The following is a 13,946-nucleotide window of genomic DNA, read 5'->3' as shown; positions in this document are numbered from 1 at the left end:
CAACTCAATAAAAGTTTCTAAGGCAGTCCTCAGAAAGTTGTCTTATGCCTGTCTAGCAGTGCTCCTGCCTTCCAGCCATAGGCAGCAGCATTTTAACTGCTCACCCCAGACTCAAGCAAGATATTCATCTTCGGAGGTTGAAATCAGTGCAACTCCACTGCCCAAACTTCTGGAAAACTCTTTCCCAGTAAGGAAAAGTACAGCAGGAAGAATTTTACTCCTCTTACATTACATTACGCAGAAATCAGAATCTAAAATAATGACTAGTTCCAGAATGAGGAAGAAAAATTATCATTTATAAAAACACATACTGAATTTAAAAGCAATTAAAAAGTTAAAAATGCACATCAGATTTGGTAATTACCTTCTCAAATATTCTCCCACAAGAGTAAAAGCTCTAAATCATCTGCCACTCCTTTTATTTTTTTTAACCTTTGAACACTTTTCTAGAAAGTGTTCAAAAAATAATTACACACAGCCACCACCACCCTCCTGCCAGACTGGTAACTGTTAAATGATATTTTATAACATCAATAAATTATTCCTAATTTACAGAAATTTTTTCCTCAAGGAACTTGACAGATTTGAAACTGAATCTATTTGTCATATTTTATATTTGCTCCCAAGAAATTTGTTGTCAGAAGTTTCAAGTTCTCATTTAATACAGGGCAAAATTTACCAAAAAAAACCTACTGCTCTGAAATCTGACCCTGCTCCAGTCATTTTCCTCCTCAAATTTCAATTTTGATAAATCTCTCCAAGTAAGTTTCCACCAACACTTGAGTTTAAAGTAAGATTCCCATTACCAGCAGTCATCTGACACCTGCTGGCTTCATCCTCTTCCCATCCCATCCCAGTGCTAAGCTCCCTCCCCCAGAGCAGGCTCCAGAAAACAGAGTTATCTTCAGGATCCCAACTTCCCTGCTTCACCATGGTGGGCACAACTGTGATCTGCCAGGAAACATTTAACAGATTTGAAAGGTAAAAACTGAGAAAATCCAGGCCATAAACACCAAGGAACATTTGTACCAAGTTTTACTGCCAAAAGTTTTATTTTACACTCGAGTTGCAAATGAATATGGTGTACACATCATACAGGAGCAGAAGTACTACGTGAACATACTTGTTAGCAATAACAAATTTTCAGAAAATAAAACATCCTAAGTTCTCTCTTTGTCCCAGTACCTGACTTACCTTTTTGCAATACAAAGAATATTTGAGGAGTGGCAGAAGAACAAAGAATGGCCACAACACACGAGGCAAACAAAGTTTACAGCAAGGCACTGGAGCAGGCTGCCCACAGAAGCTGCTCACCCCTTGAGGGTTTCTGGATCTTGCTGAAGTCTGAAGCCTTGCTCTGAATTCAGCACTGACTCAGCTCTCAGCAGGAAGCTGGACTAGAGACTTCTCTCAATGTCGATTCCAATCTGAATTATCATAAAATTTTATTCAAGCACAATCGGCAGCCAAATACAAAAAAATCAGTGAATGCCTCCTGATTTCCCCACTCCCAACAAAAAACAACACTCATCTTTAATGAATCATCTTCACAACAGTCCAGCATGACTGAAACCAAAGGAACAAGCAGCAAATTAAGTCTACTGAAGACCAACACCACATTAAAAGGCCTTTGCATAATTTAAAATTCTTTTTGTAACAGCAAATACAGATTTTTTCAATTGCTCTTTACACATTTGCAATTACCAGCCATATAACAATACCAAATATATTCCTAGTCATCTTCAACTGGGAGATCTCCTGTCCACAGTGAGAAAGTTCCTATTGGCCCTTGATACACTGGCAGTGCCATATTCCCTGCAAGTGTCCCAGGGAAGCCATAAAAACAGGGACCGGGAGGTGGAAATGAAGTGAGGAATCCTAGAACATGTTTTGTCCTGGGGACCATTTCTCTTCCTGGCTGAGACCTCTATCTATTGCTAGGGTTTAAATGAAAAACAAGTGAAATTATCAGGAAGGACTCAGTAACTTACTATTTTTAATTCCATATGACAGAAAATTGCAATTAGACAAAAGAAGTAAGGCCAACACCCATCATAAGGCAGCTGTAGAAGAACTAACTGCACAATGTGATACAGGCAGGCAACAAGGAATAAATATAAAACCTGAAAAGTACTAGAATTTTTTTTTTGTGCCAGCAAACACCTGATCCTCTAAAGCAAAATAATTACCCAGGTGTAAATAAAAAGTCAACAAATGTGTGTATACCCACCCCAAATGTGACATTCAGCTCTATAATCCCTAGTTGAAAAACACCAAACTTCTCAGTTTTACAGAGATTTTCATTTCTCAATCTGTTCCAACTCTACAGTACTGAAATAAGATCAGATTTGTGGGATTGAGATCTGTTTAAAACACAAAACAAGTAGTAATTTGGTGGAGTTCCTTCTTCAGCACACAAAACAGTGAAAGACCAGTGACAGTTTAGTCCTGTCAATTTTGATACTTTGAAGGGAGAAAAGAAGCCAAAATGACACAGAGGTTAAATCAGTGAAGATAAAAGATAAGAAAGAAGATATAGTGAAGAGGGCTGGATTCTGATACATCTAACTCTGAGACATTTGATACGCAGGCATGGGAGAAGTGCCAGAGATAGAAAGGTTGTGGCCTTGGAAAACAGGCAAGTAAAATTGCCAGGGATGTTAGAAAATAGTCTAGAGGGAGTCAGAAATAAAAATTAGATCTTTGAATCTGAACAGGTCTGAGGCTGGCTGGATCCTAAAGGAATAATCCGGAGATAGAACCATGGGAGAACCAGACTAGGGGGGAGAAGCACTGGATTTTTGGGGCATTCAAATGAAGTGCAACATTAAAAAACCCAAAAACAAACTGGAGAGAGGGTGTTTAGGTACATGAAATCAGATGACAGGGAGAAATGACAAAGTATTAAAAACCAGAAACAGTTATGATGATGGTGCCACCCCCTTAAAGATAGATGAAAAGAGAAACTTAGTTGCTACTGAAGGAAGTAATTCAATGAAAGGAATGAGAGGCATAAAAGATACAGAAATAAAAGGGGCAAACTTGAAAAGTTAAGAAGCAGAGAAGCTCAGCTCAGAAACAGATCCTGAGAATAAAAACAACTATGAAAAGGATCTTGTCATGCAACAAAATCAGGATTGAAGATTTTGTATAAAGAATGAATGGAGAATGAATATGAACAGCAGCTCTGCAAGCAAGCTCAACAAGAAAACAAAGGTGAGATAAAAGCGGTTTAAAAGTCCATTTGGGAAGGGCACTGAAGCAGGTAAGGCAAAGATGAGTCCAAAGCCGTGTTGTGCTGACACACTCTTCAGATATTCAGAAAGGCCGGAATGGAAATTAAGAAATTACAAGAGAATACATCTAGAGGGAGGAATGGAGACAGGGCAGCGTGAGAAGCAGCCAAAGAAACCATGTACAGAGAAGCAGATAGAGATAAAAATAAAGACCAGTGAGTAAAAAGAAGTGAGGCCAATGAAGGAAGGAGGCAGCAGTGAAGACGAAGGAGTCAAAAAGGTTAATAGACTGGAGATCCCAAAAGGAGTGAGTGACAGGGTAGAGGAGAGAGAAAGACAGATAAGCTGAAAGAGAGCAGGTAGTGATCAGAGAAAGGGAATTTAGAAATGAGAGATAATAAAGTGAACAGTATTTAGCAAAGACAAGGTCATGGGAATGATTGAGGCAGTAAGAAAATCTATCTAAAATTAGAAATCACAGGCATTGGGCTGGAAAAACAGAATGAAGAACAAAGGATTAAAGTACTGATTGGGGAAAGGAACTGGCCTTGCCCATGGGGATGAAATTTGAAAACACTGAAATGGGCTGAGTTTAGCAAACACACAAAGAAAGATGCAAACTAATGACCACTAGGAAAACTAGACAGAGGACTTCAAACCAGGAAGAGAGTAAGGCTCACAACAGGATTAATAAAGCAGAAGCCAGGGGTTACAGAACTTTAGTGGTTAATATGAATGGAAAATACTTTTTAAAAAGCATCAGAGAAGGGAATAAAGTTTAAAAAACAACTCTAAACATCTATATTTGAGTAACATTCAGAAACGTAAATAGCACCCCACCAAGCAGGGTCCACACCTCTATTTCCCTCCTTGCCAGAAAGATTTACTCACCCAGATCAAACCAGAGATCAGAAATTCAGAAGGCCACTGCCAACACTGCCACTAGCTGGGTAATTTGGAGAGATGGCTGGGTTGGGGAAAATTTTGACTGTTGAAGTAGATAAAGACTATTAAAAATTATGAAAAACCAGTGATTTGACCTCTGCCATCCAGCACCTTTATGTCTTCCCAAACAAGACCTGAAGGCTTTCACGGGCTCTCCCTCACATCACCTCCTGCTCCTACAGCTCACACAGCCAATGCAGCATTCACCAACACTCCAACTCAGCTGCTAAGAGTCTCAACACACTGTGTAACAGCAAAGATAAGAGATTAAGCAGACAGATTGCTGCAGACAAACATCACTGCGATTTTGGGTCCCATTCAGAGTTATCTGAGAACCACTGGCATAGAAGTTCTTCTCCATTTCCAAGCCTCTGTCAAGAATTTCACTCTACAGCTTTCTTAAGCATGAGCATGAATAAAACACCAGCCTTCTCAGACACTTCTAATACTGCATTTCATCTTCTGCTATACTGGCATGTTTTTAAAGTTTCTGCTCATTACAAAATGACAACACACTTCTATTGCCTGCTCATACCATTGGGAGCTGGATCATTGGGAGTGCAATAAAACAGGGGAAAAAACCCAAATTATTCCCTGCTACCAAACCAGTGACACACAGAGAATACAAGAAGTGAGCTGGCACATCATTTCTACCTACCCTACTGATTACTGTTTATTCATGTGTGTAGATGTGGTTCACTCAAAATTACTGAAACTACATAAAAAACAGCTGAAATATAAACAAGAGCTCACAGGACAGGGCTGAGGCCATAACGGGAAATCTTTGTTATTTTGTTGCTTTATCGCATATTTTAGTATTGAAAATTATTTTAAATTTAGCTTAAAATTTTAGTTTGAAATTTCAATTTAAAACACACAATATATTGGATGTAGTATTTTTAGATAATCTTTTAACAAATAATACAAAAATGATTTTTTTTTAGTGTACTATCTTTTGTACACTATCTTACAGTCAAGAAATCTCACCTAGAATCAGCTACTGGAAGCAGTAAGTTGTCCACATGATAGGCAGCATCAACTGTAACATATATATATCTCTAAAAAAGAAAAGTTTGAAAAAATATCATAGAAACACTATAATTTTTACACTACATTTAATATCTGTATGTTTTATTTCTATTGGATTACGGCACAGCAGGTGAGCTTTTGAGACAAAGGGATTTATGCAATGTCATTCAAAGCACAAAAAGTTCACTCCTGACACAAGTTAATACTGGAGCATTATTGAAATAAAAGGAGGAGCTGGTCAGACATTTTGGGTAGAAATGTAACATTTTTTCTTTAAAGAAAATAAACACATAATGCCATAGCTTAAAATAAATAATGCCAAATGTTATCATCAACATATGAAAGATAGGATGGTGGCTTAGTAAAGAAAATATTTTATAAGCACTTAGCATACATTGGAGTGTTATAACAAGACTTATAATTTTCATGTTACCAGGTATTTTACTTTAGGGAGAGATTCTACAATCCTCACTTATATAAGCAGTTCTATTAACTCACATTGGCTTTTTAATTACAGAGTTTGGTACCAAAGTCAGGTGCACCATTCATTTCACATATTTTAAGTCAGGAACAACTATTTCTTTTCCTCAGCACAATATTTAACCATAAATACTAAAAAAAACTCCACATTGCTAAAAAAATGTAAATGCTTAAGTATGCACATTTGCTAACTCTTAACTCATGATTCTTTTACTCAACATATCCTTCCAGGGGAGGGATGTCTATCAGCAGTTTCTGGCAGGAACAGTTCAATACTTTATGCATAATATTAGACACAAATAACCTCCATTGCATTTGGGGGCTTTTCGGTGATTTTTAAATGTTCTAGCACATTTCAGAAAAAAAAAATTGACTACTTTTACATATTAAGAACTAATTGTGTGCGTCAAGCAAATATTGTGCTGCCTTTTTCAATATAAAGCATTTTGTTCTATGACATGTGAAACATTGTTACAGAATATAATCATCATGTTTTAAATTATATAACCATTTAATAAATGAAAACAATTCTAAAGGTTCCTAAACACAAACCAAAATTTCTCAAATACTTCTTTCCCACAAACTGTTCCACTGAAGTTCTATAAGGTTAAGTGCACACAGAAGTGAGAAATAAAACTACAGTTTCATACAATTCATCCTGAAAAACCTGGAACCAAAAATTTAAAAAATATGTATTAAGATAAGCTGATGATCTGGCACATACCATCTAAAAACGCCCCTGGTTTTTTTTTTTTTACAAACACAATTTTCATAGTATTTGTAGTTTTAAAAAATACAAAACCGAAAATAACCCTGACCCCTCCCTTGAATACAAACTCCACAAATGTTTTTTTATTCTTTGAGCATTATATCAAACAAAAATTACAGCTGCATAGAGAAACAAACTAGGAAACAAAAAAAATCTGAGAATGCAGGGATGTGACCGCATCTAGAACCTTCATATGTATGTACATACTTCTGCTTTTATCTGAGCTAACTTTTTACCCACATAAACAAAAAAACTGACATTAAGAGCTCCCTAGCTGCTATCACTGATAACAATTACCTTTTGACAGTCCTGTAAAAAAAAATTCAGTCTTGAAACTCAAGGAATTTCATTTCACTCTCCATTTTTACCACATTTAAAAACAAGACACATTCCTTCCTTAACAATGAAATTATTATATAAGCATACCCCAAAAGGCACTAAGGTCTAAAAAACATATTCAGCATTTCCTTTTAAACTAATAAAGTATCTGTAAGATAGTTTGCATATATAATTATTTTCCAAATTAAGGCGTGGCAACTTTCTCTTAAACATAAAAGCTATAATCTACTTCTGCTAAATATAAAACTAAGTGTCAGGATATAGTATACAAAGATCATATATTTATGTAGAATACATTTTGTGTTATACTAGACTATTATATCTTTGTCAAAACATTTCAGTATTTAGAAAAAAAATTTAAAATTTAAATATACTGTAAGGTCACTCAAATTATTTAAACACAAAAATCTACAAACAGTGACATACACACAAACAGCTGGGAAGTTGTAACTTAAAGATCACATCTTTTAATCAGACCTGCTCAAAGGACAGCCACAAAAGAACCCTATTGGCTACAAGAAGCATCTGCATGTTTTTAAGACTGAACTATGCAGACTCCCATTGCCCCAGGGCAGTGCTGCACAAGTCTATTGAAAACGACCTGATTGCTGAATCAACACCTTAAATTTTCCCAGAAAATCTACAACAAATGTTTTGTGTATTAAGAGAGAGACTAACAAAACAAAAGGGGATATTACAAAAATTTCAGCATGACAATTTTTCCTGAAATTATTTTTCCATTGCATTTGGCAAGCAGAGAACTAATTCTATTCCTTGTCTACTCTTACAGCAGCAACTGCAAACTACAATTCAATATAAAATACAATAAGCTCCTGTAATAATTATGTTCCTCTTGAAACAAAGATTAAAATAAAGTTAACTGTGCTGATTCATACTTTCCATAAATTACTAAAAAGGTGAGAGATTCAGACATTTTGCTTCTCGATAATAAGCCTAATATCTGTATCATGTGCAAAAGTGCAACTGTGTTTTAGAAGAGGCCCAACCGAACACAATTTTGTTATTACAGAAAGTATACTTGAACCCACTAACATGGAAACAGCGGTTCACAGCATCTTAAAATTACGCTTTACATATTTAAACCTGTTGTACGACCACAAGTTAGTAAAAAATACAAAACCCAGAAATGAACAGAAAACAACAAAGCTTGTATATAAATCGATTTACAATTCTAAGCACAACAGTAAGCTTCAAATAATTACATTAGTGTAAGACACACGGGGAGGTGGGATGATTTATTGCAAGCCCTTGGTTCTGGCTGCTCCGTGTGGGGCTCGCAGGCAGCTCAGCTGCTGGCGGTGTGTGCGTGCATGCGCTTCGCCACATCGTACACGTAGGTGATGTCTGGGCGCTTCTCCGGATCCGGGTTGATGCACATATTCACTAATTGTCGCAGCTACGAGAGGAGAGAACATGACAGGAGCGTTGGCCTTCTTACAAGCAGGATTTGTGCATTATCAAATTCAAATTAAGAGAAGTGGCAACAATGAGGCAAACGGCGATTCTGCACAAGCACACGGGCAGCGCTCCCTCTCCGCTCACACGCTGCCTTATGCAAACACCTATGCAACGCACTCCCCTGATTTCTGCACTTTGCACTGCTGGCCAGAAAAACTGATGAGCAAATTGAAGTTCTAATGCTTTTAACATACAACTTTAGACATACATTTAGTCCAATCCCATGTAATTTACAGGAAATTCCCTGTGTTTCTGGAGGGCTGTGCCTGCAAAGCCCAGAAGACTGAAAGGAGCACAGAGCGAAGGTAAACGAGGGCTGCTTTGCTCATTCAGTCCCCATACAGGAGTTAGCCAGCAATAAATGGCATTTCTTTCTGACAGGGCCCAACAAACAAAAGGCAGTGGTGCTCCATCTAACACAGTTAACCCCCAGAACCTCCTGCTGCCAGGAGCTACCAATACACACACATTCAATTCAGCTACTGAACAAATTAAACCCACTGAGGGCTACCTGTTACAAGGACTCCACCCTTGAGGAAATACCTGAACATAAAACTGGAAGCTGAGAAAGTATTTTGGGCAAGTAGCATATTATGCTGGCCCACTATGTTACTCCACTTGTCCCCTGCTGAAGACATGATACTGGAATAAATAAACTTTGGGCTACATCCTGATATATATCCTTAGGATTACATTGTTTATAGTGTTCTTTATGTAAAGAAGCACAGAACTAACAAATATTCACAAAAGCCTCTATCTGGGAATAAACAAATCACTATGACCAGAAAATCCCATGTTTCCAGAAGCACCATAACCTTTTGGGTATTTTTAATAGACATATTGAGCATAGGCAACCCAAAAGAGCTTCCACAGCACCTCCATACTTTGCATTCCCTTCACAAACTGTCAAGACATTTGCAGGCTTTTCTCCCTCCAATGATATGCCTAAAAATTTATGACATTAGAATTTAATATATTGTATGGATAACCTTGTGATAGGACATCTATTTCAAATTGTGTGCATCTCCCAAGCATTTTGCAATGTGGAACAAATCTCTTTCATAGTGACTTACTAAATGTTCACAGTGCTTTGCAATAACATTTTAACCAACTCTGAAGATTTTCCTTTATGCTTTTAAGTAGCTTTGCCAAATCCTCGTGGACCTCCATACAACATTGGGGAGGGAGGGGGAGACTCCAACAAACACATTGTGATCCAGTCTTCTATGACAATATATCAAATTTAGTTTGGTATCCCAGCCAGTACTACTAGGTAGGATTATTGCAAAAAATCTGTAATTATTGCAACTAACACTAAGTGACCTCATCACCCTCATTATTCAAAACTAACATAGGCTGCCTCTTTAAACCTGCCATTGGAGAGTTTCCTTCCTGCTTTTTAGAAAAAGAACAAGAAGGATTTTAAATTATAATTATACTCCTTTTGCTTTTCTGAAGATTAATTTAAATGCACAGGAATAGGAATTCCTGAAGTTAAGGAAGAAGCACTGCCTACCACTCTATAAAGCTTTGTCCATTAGCCCTTGCAGATAAGCTGTACATAATGTACAGTTTTTTTGTATTCAACAGTATAAAATCTATGTCATTAGACATCCCATTCTTTAATAAGAAGAGCTTAATATTTAAAAATGAGCTAGTTCTGAAGATAGTGGTCAGATTACCGGATTGAAAAGAGATGTATAAAATCAAAATAATCTGTAACATACTTGCTATTTGCATTTTAAATACATTAAGCATATTCTGACTAATGGAGTTATAAAAGCCATCATATTGCTTCTGGCAGTCAATAAATAAAATACAATGCCAGTGGCAATAAAAACTATTAGCCTGCAATAACTCCCAAACATTTGAAGAACAGAATGCTGGAAATCATTAGCTACTGTAAGAAATAATAATTGCCAGCATGTAATACCAACATGCAAGCCAAACAATCTCCTGCAGAAGAAGCAGGTGGGACACAGGGTAAGCAGGAGGCACAGTGTAAGCAGAGATGAGCAGCTTGCCATGCAACACCTCAGACAGGCTGCACAGAAAACAGGAAAGACTGAAGAACATCCAACACCATCAAGCCTGAAATTAGAATCAAATAAACAAACATTTTGTGAAGAGAATACAGGTATAATTTATCCGCAAAATACATCTAATCCTGAATGTATACGTTCTCTTTCTCTGTGAAGACTTCCATCTGTTCAACAGAACTGCATACAGTGAACAGTCTTCATAAAGGACCTTGAAGGGTTAAAACCCACAAAGCTAGCATAAGAGGGGAAGCAGAGTGGTTTTTCTCTTGTTTTTCTTTCTAGCTGTTTATCAATACTTTACTGTTTGCAGAGCAGCAGAAATAGATCTTCAAGAAATTTACCTGTTGAGCACTTGAGAAGCCTTGTCCGACCTCTTTAAATGGCAGTCACTGCAATTACTGCAGTATCTCTATGCCCCTCTTCCCCTGGCAGGTCAGAATCTCACTGGTAAGGCAGGAATGCTGAGCTGACCATGCCTGGGACACTGCACAACAATAGTGCGGATTCCTGAGTAATTTCAAATTCCTTGAGCTCTTTTGAGCCTTGTAAGTGAACAGCAAACCGTTGGAAGAAGGTGAATTACTTCTGCTATGCAGGATGAAAAATTACATGGGAACACAGCTTTCAGGACTGAAACTGGGACACTGGATAGCACTGGTTATAGCACTGATCCTTTACTCCTACAGGAATATCCATTTCAATAAACCTGAAATCCATCCGTCAGCCCCTCTAGTAGTAATAAAATTTCCAATGTATCAGAAAAGCTCACCAATGTCATGGGAAGAAGCACCGGCAGTCTAAAATCAGACTATCATTAGAGATAGAAGTGATTTTTTACTACCTGGCACAGACTGGCCAAGAGGCAGAGCAGACTGAGCCAGAGGGACCTCCTGTTGCCTCCCCAAGCTGCAAACTTCTTTGTCTGCTTATTGTTCTTAACCTCCTCTGTGCACTTAGCACAGTGACTGGCTTTAGCCTGGAGCTTAGCCTGACACTGGAGCAGTGGGACACACTTTCTTTAACTTTAGCAGGTTTTTCAGCTATGAAATAAATAATTATCACTCAAGTCAGGAGGAGTGGGGAAAGACAGAAATATGACAGGCAAGTACTTTGCATTGTTAGCCAGGTGAAATAGAGAAATTTTCATAGAGGGAAGTCTGGATTAAAAAACCACACGCAACACCATTCTTACTCTGAATAAAACCTTCTCGAAGTGTTTTTCTGAGTGCTTTTCTCAAGACCTGCTGGCAGCTAACACTACCATGGTGGACCTGCTGGCTCCTTCTGCTTTCACATCTGGGTAGGAGGTTGGCAATGGACTTTAGAAGAAATGCACCTCAATCAAAGGGAAGATTTTAAAACTTCATCATGAAAGCAATGTGATACTAATATTAGCTGACAAGATTTTAAGAGTATTGATTGGAGGTGGCAAGGGAGCCCCAGCTTTGAATTCCCAAAAGCAGCACAGCTTTCAGTAAATGCTGAATACTGACTTTGAATACCAGATGTTTTTGAGGGATATTAAAAAATTGAGATATCCAAAGTTATTAAGCATCTGAAAATCTTGGTTTATATTTACCACTGAAGAAATAGTTTGTGAAAATGCATCTCAGACGAATAGGATTTCTAATCAAAGGTTTTAAAAACATTAACCATCTGTCCACCTAAAGGTGCATGTTTGTCACACTCTCCTCTGATGACACAGATGTGACACAATTACTAACACATTACTCTTACAGGGGTTTCAAAACTTAGAAAAAATGTCACACCTTAAAATTCACTAAAATCTACTTACAAAAAGTTTACTGAAAAAGTACTTGTCTTATATTTCATAATGAAAGTATTTACACTTCTATATTAGAGGATGCAGAGATCCACTCAATGAAGTTTTAATTTCAGAAAATTCTTTTTCATAAAAAATGAAGTGGGTTTTAATATTCAGTAATCCTTAAGCTTTACTGCTCACTGAGTATCCTTCCCATCTAGTTAAAGGTTTGACATCTATATTTCCAGTACAGGTGAAACATTTAGCACAGTATTCTAATATGACAGATCACACTTGTTTGTTTCTCTTTTTTACAGTTCATGCCAGCACAAGCTAAAAATGGTTTAATAGTGCAATAGGTAATAAATGTATGTTTTCCAGGTACCTTAGTGAAGACACAAGTCGTCTTAGCAGAACATAAAAAATATTCCCATTACAGTTTCCGTAACTGATGGCTTCTTTCAAGAAACTGTTTTCTTACCTAACTTAATACCTATAATAGCTCTGATTCTCTCATTAAGAGTAACTTACATGTATTTTGCAGATAACTGCCTTATCCAAGGTGCAGAAGTACATGTCTGCTTTGAAATAAATAAAAAGTAACATGTAGTGCTTTGCATGTGTTTGCAAAACAAAAAACCTATGCAGATGTAGGGAAAAGCTGGAGCCTCTCTCCCCACCCCAACTCTAAGACCTTCTATCTGGGCCAGACTTTGATATTTGCCCCTTGGCTAGGAATCCACATCTCCCAGTTCACACTTAGCTGCAGCAAAGTAGCCTTGCAGGCAGGCCAACTTCAACGAACCACTAGTGGTATCATCATTAAAATCCTGCTGAAGGTCACCATGGAAACCGCCTGCTGAGGCTTCGCTGCTGCATTCGGCATCTCCTAATCAGCTACCATGTGAAATGCAAATTCAGACAGTCTGAAAATTAGTCAAGAAGAATAGAGGATGAGGATGCAGATATGTGAAATATTCATGTGCTTCATGGAAAAAGGAAGACAGCATGAATGACACAACAAAGAACGGCCCCTGACATTCTCGCTATCATTTTGCATTATTGTTCACACCCTACTGTATTTCCAGGCCTCCAGTTCTGAAGTTGGCTAGATGAACTGCCATATTTAGAGTCTACAATAAATAATAATTAAAAATGGCCAAGGTAAAATGACTAATCGGCAAACCCACAAAGAGCTAGAGTGTATAAATTACACAATAGATCATTATTTCATCCTTTGTAACATCATCAAATTATCTTTTTAAGTCCAGTTGGTTTCATAAAAGGGGAAAATTGTCACTATAAATACAAAACAAAACACTGAGCAGTAATCTTTTATTAATAGTCCAATCACTGTCTGCGAATGCAAGAAAATTTAAGGTTCGGAATTACAACCCCTACTCTATAAATTGTATAATGCCTTATGTTTATTAAAAGTATTTCAGTGCTTGTGTTTATTTGGGTTTTCAAAGTAATCTTTAATTCATGTACTCTGAATTCAGTTAGAATTGGTTACTAATAACTGTTCTTTGGTTTACAGCTTCTATCAGTTTGCCCTGTTCTTTTCAAAGTGGGAAAGTATTTCAAAACTGGCATCTCAGAACATTAACAAGCAAGCATTTATATTTTTTCATTCTGTTACACTAAGAAAAATATTTATTTTGTTTAGTTTCTTTTCATTTTAGAGCTTATAAAAGCAAGTACTTCCCCTTAAATACACTAATGACAGTAAGAACTGTTAGCTCTCAGCTTAAAACAAACACTGCTGAGATTTGCAGGAGTATATTGTTCAAATTCAATTATATTATGTCTGCTTGTATTTCTCTGAAATTTACTCTTAGTCTTGTCAAGAACCACTCCTT

General features: G+C 37.2%; 1 protein-coding gene across 1 annotated transcript in view; it reads right to left on the bottom strand.

Moving 5' to 3' along the window:
- Positions 1–1,018: 1,018 nt before the first annotated feature.
- The window catches only part of NEK7 (NIMA related kinase 7), a 68,379-nt gene continuing 55,451 nt past the window's right edge, over positions 1,019–13,946 (bottom strand). The window contains 1 exon segment of the mRNA XM_071436035.1: positions 1,019–8,215. Within this exon segment, the coding sequence (XP_071292136.1) occupies positions 8,105–8,215 (111 nt within the window). The 3' untranslated portion in view covers positions 1,019–8,104.

This window comes from Agelaius tricolor, unplaced genomic scaffold (genome assembly GCF_023055355.1).
Source record: "Agelaius tricolor isolate 1412-34295 unplaced genomic scaffold, bAgeTri1.0.p SCAF_11, whole genome shotgun sequence".
Classification (NCBI taxonomy): Eukaryota; Metazoa; Chordata; class Aves; order Passeriformes; family Icteridae; genus Agelaius; species Agelaius tricolor.
This window is presented reverse-complemented; position numbering and strand designations above follow the sequence as displayed.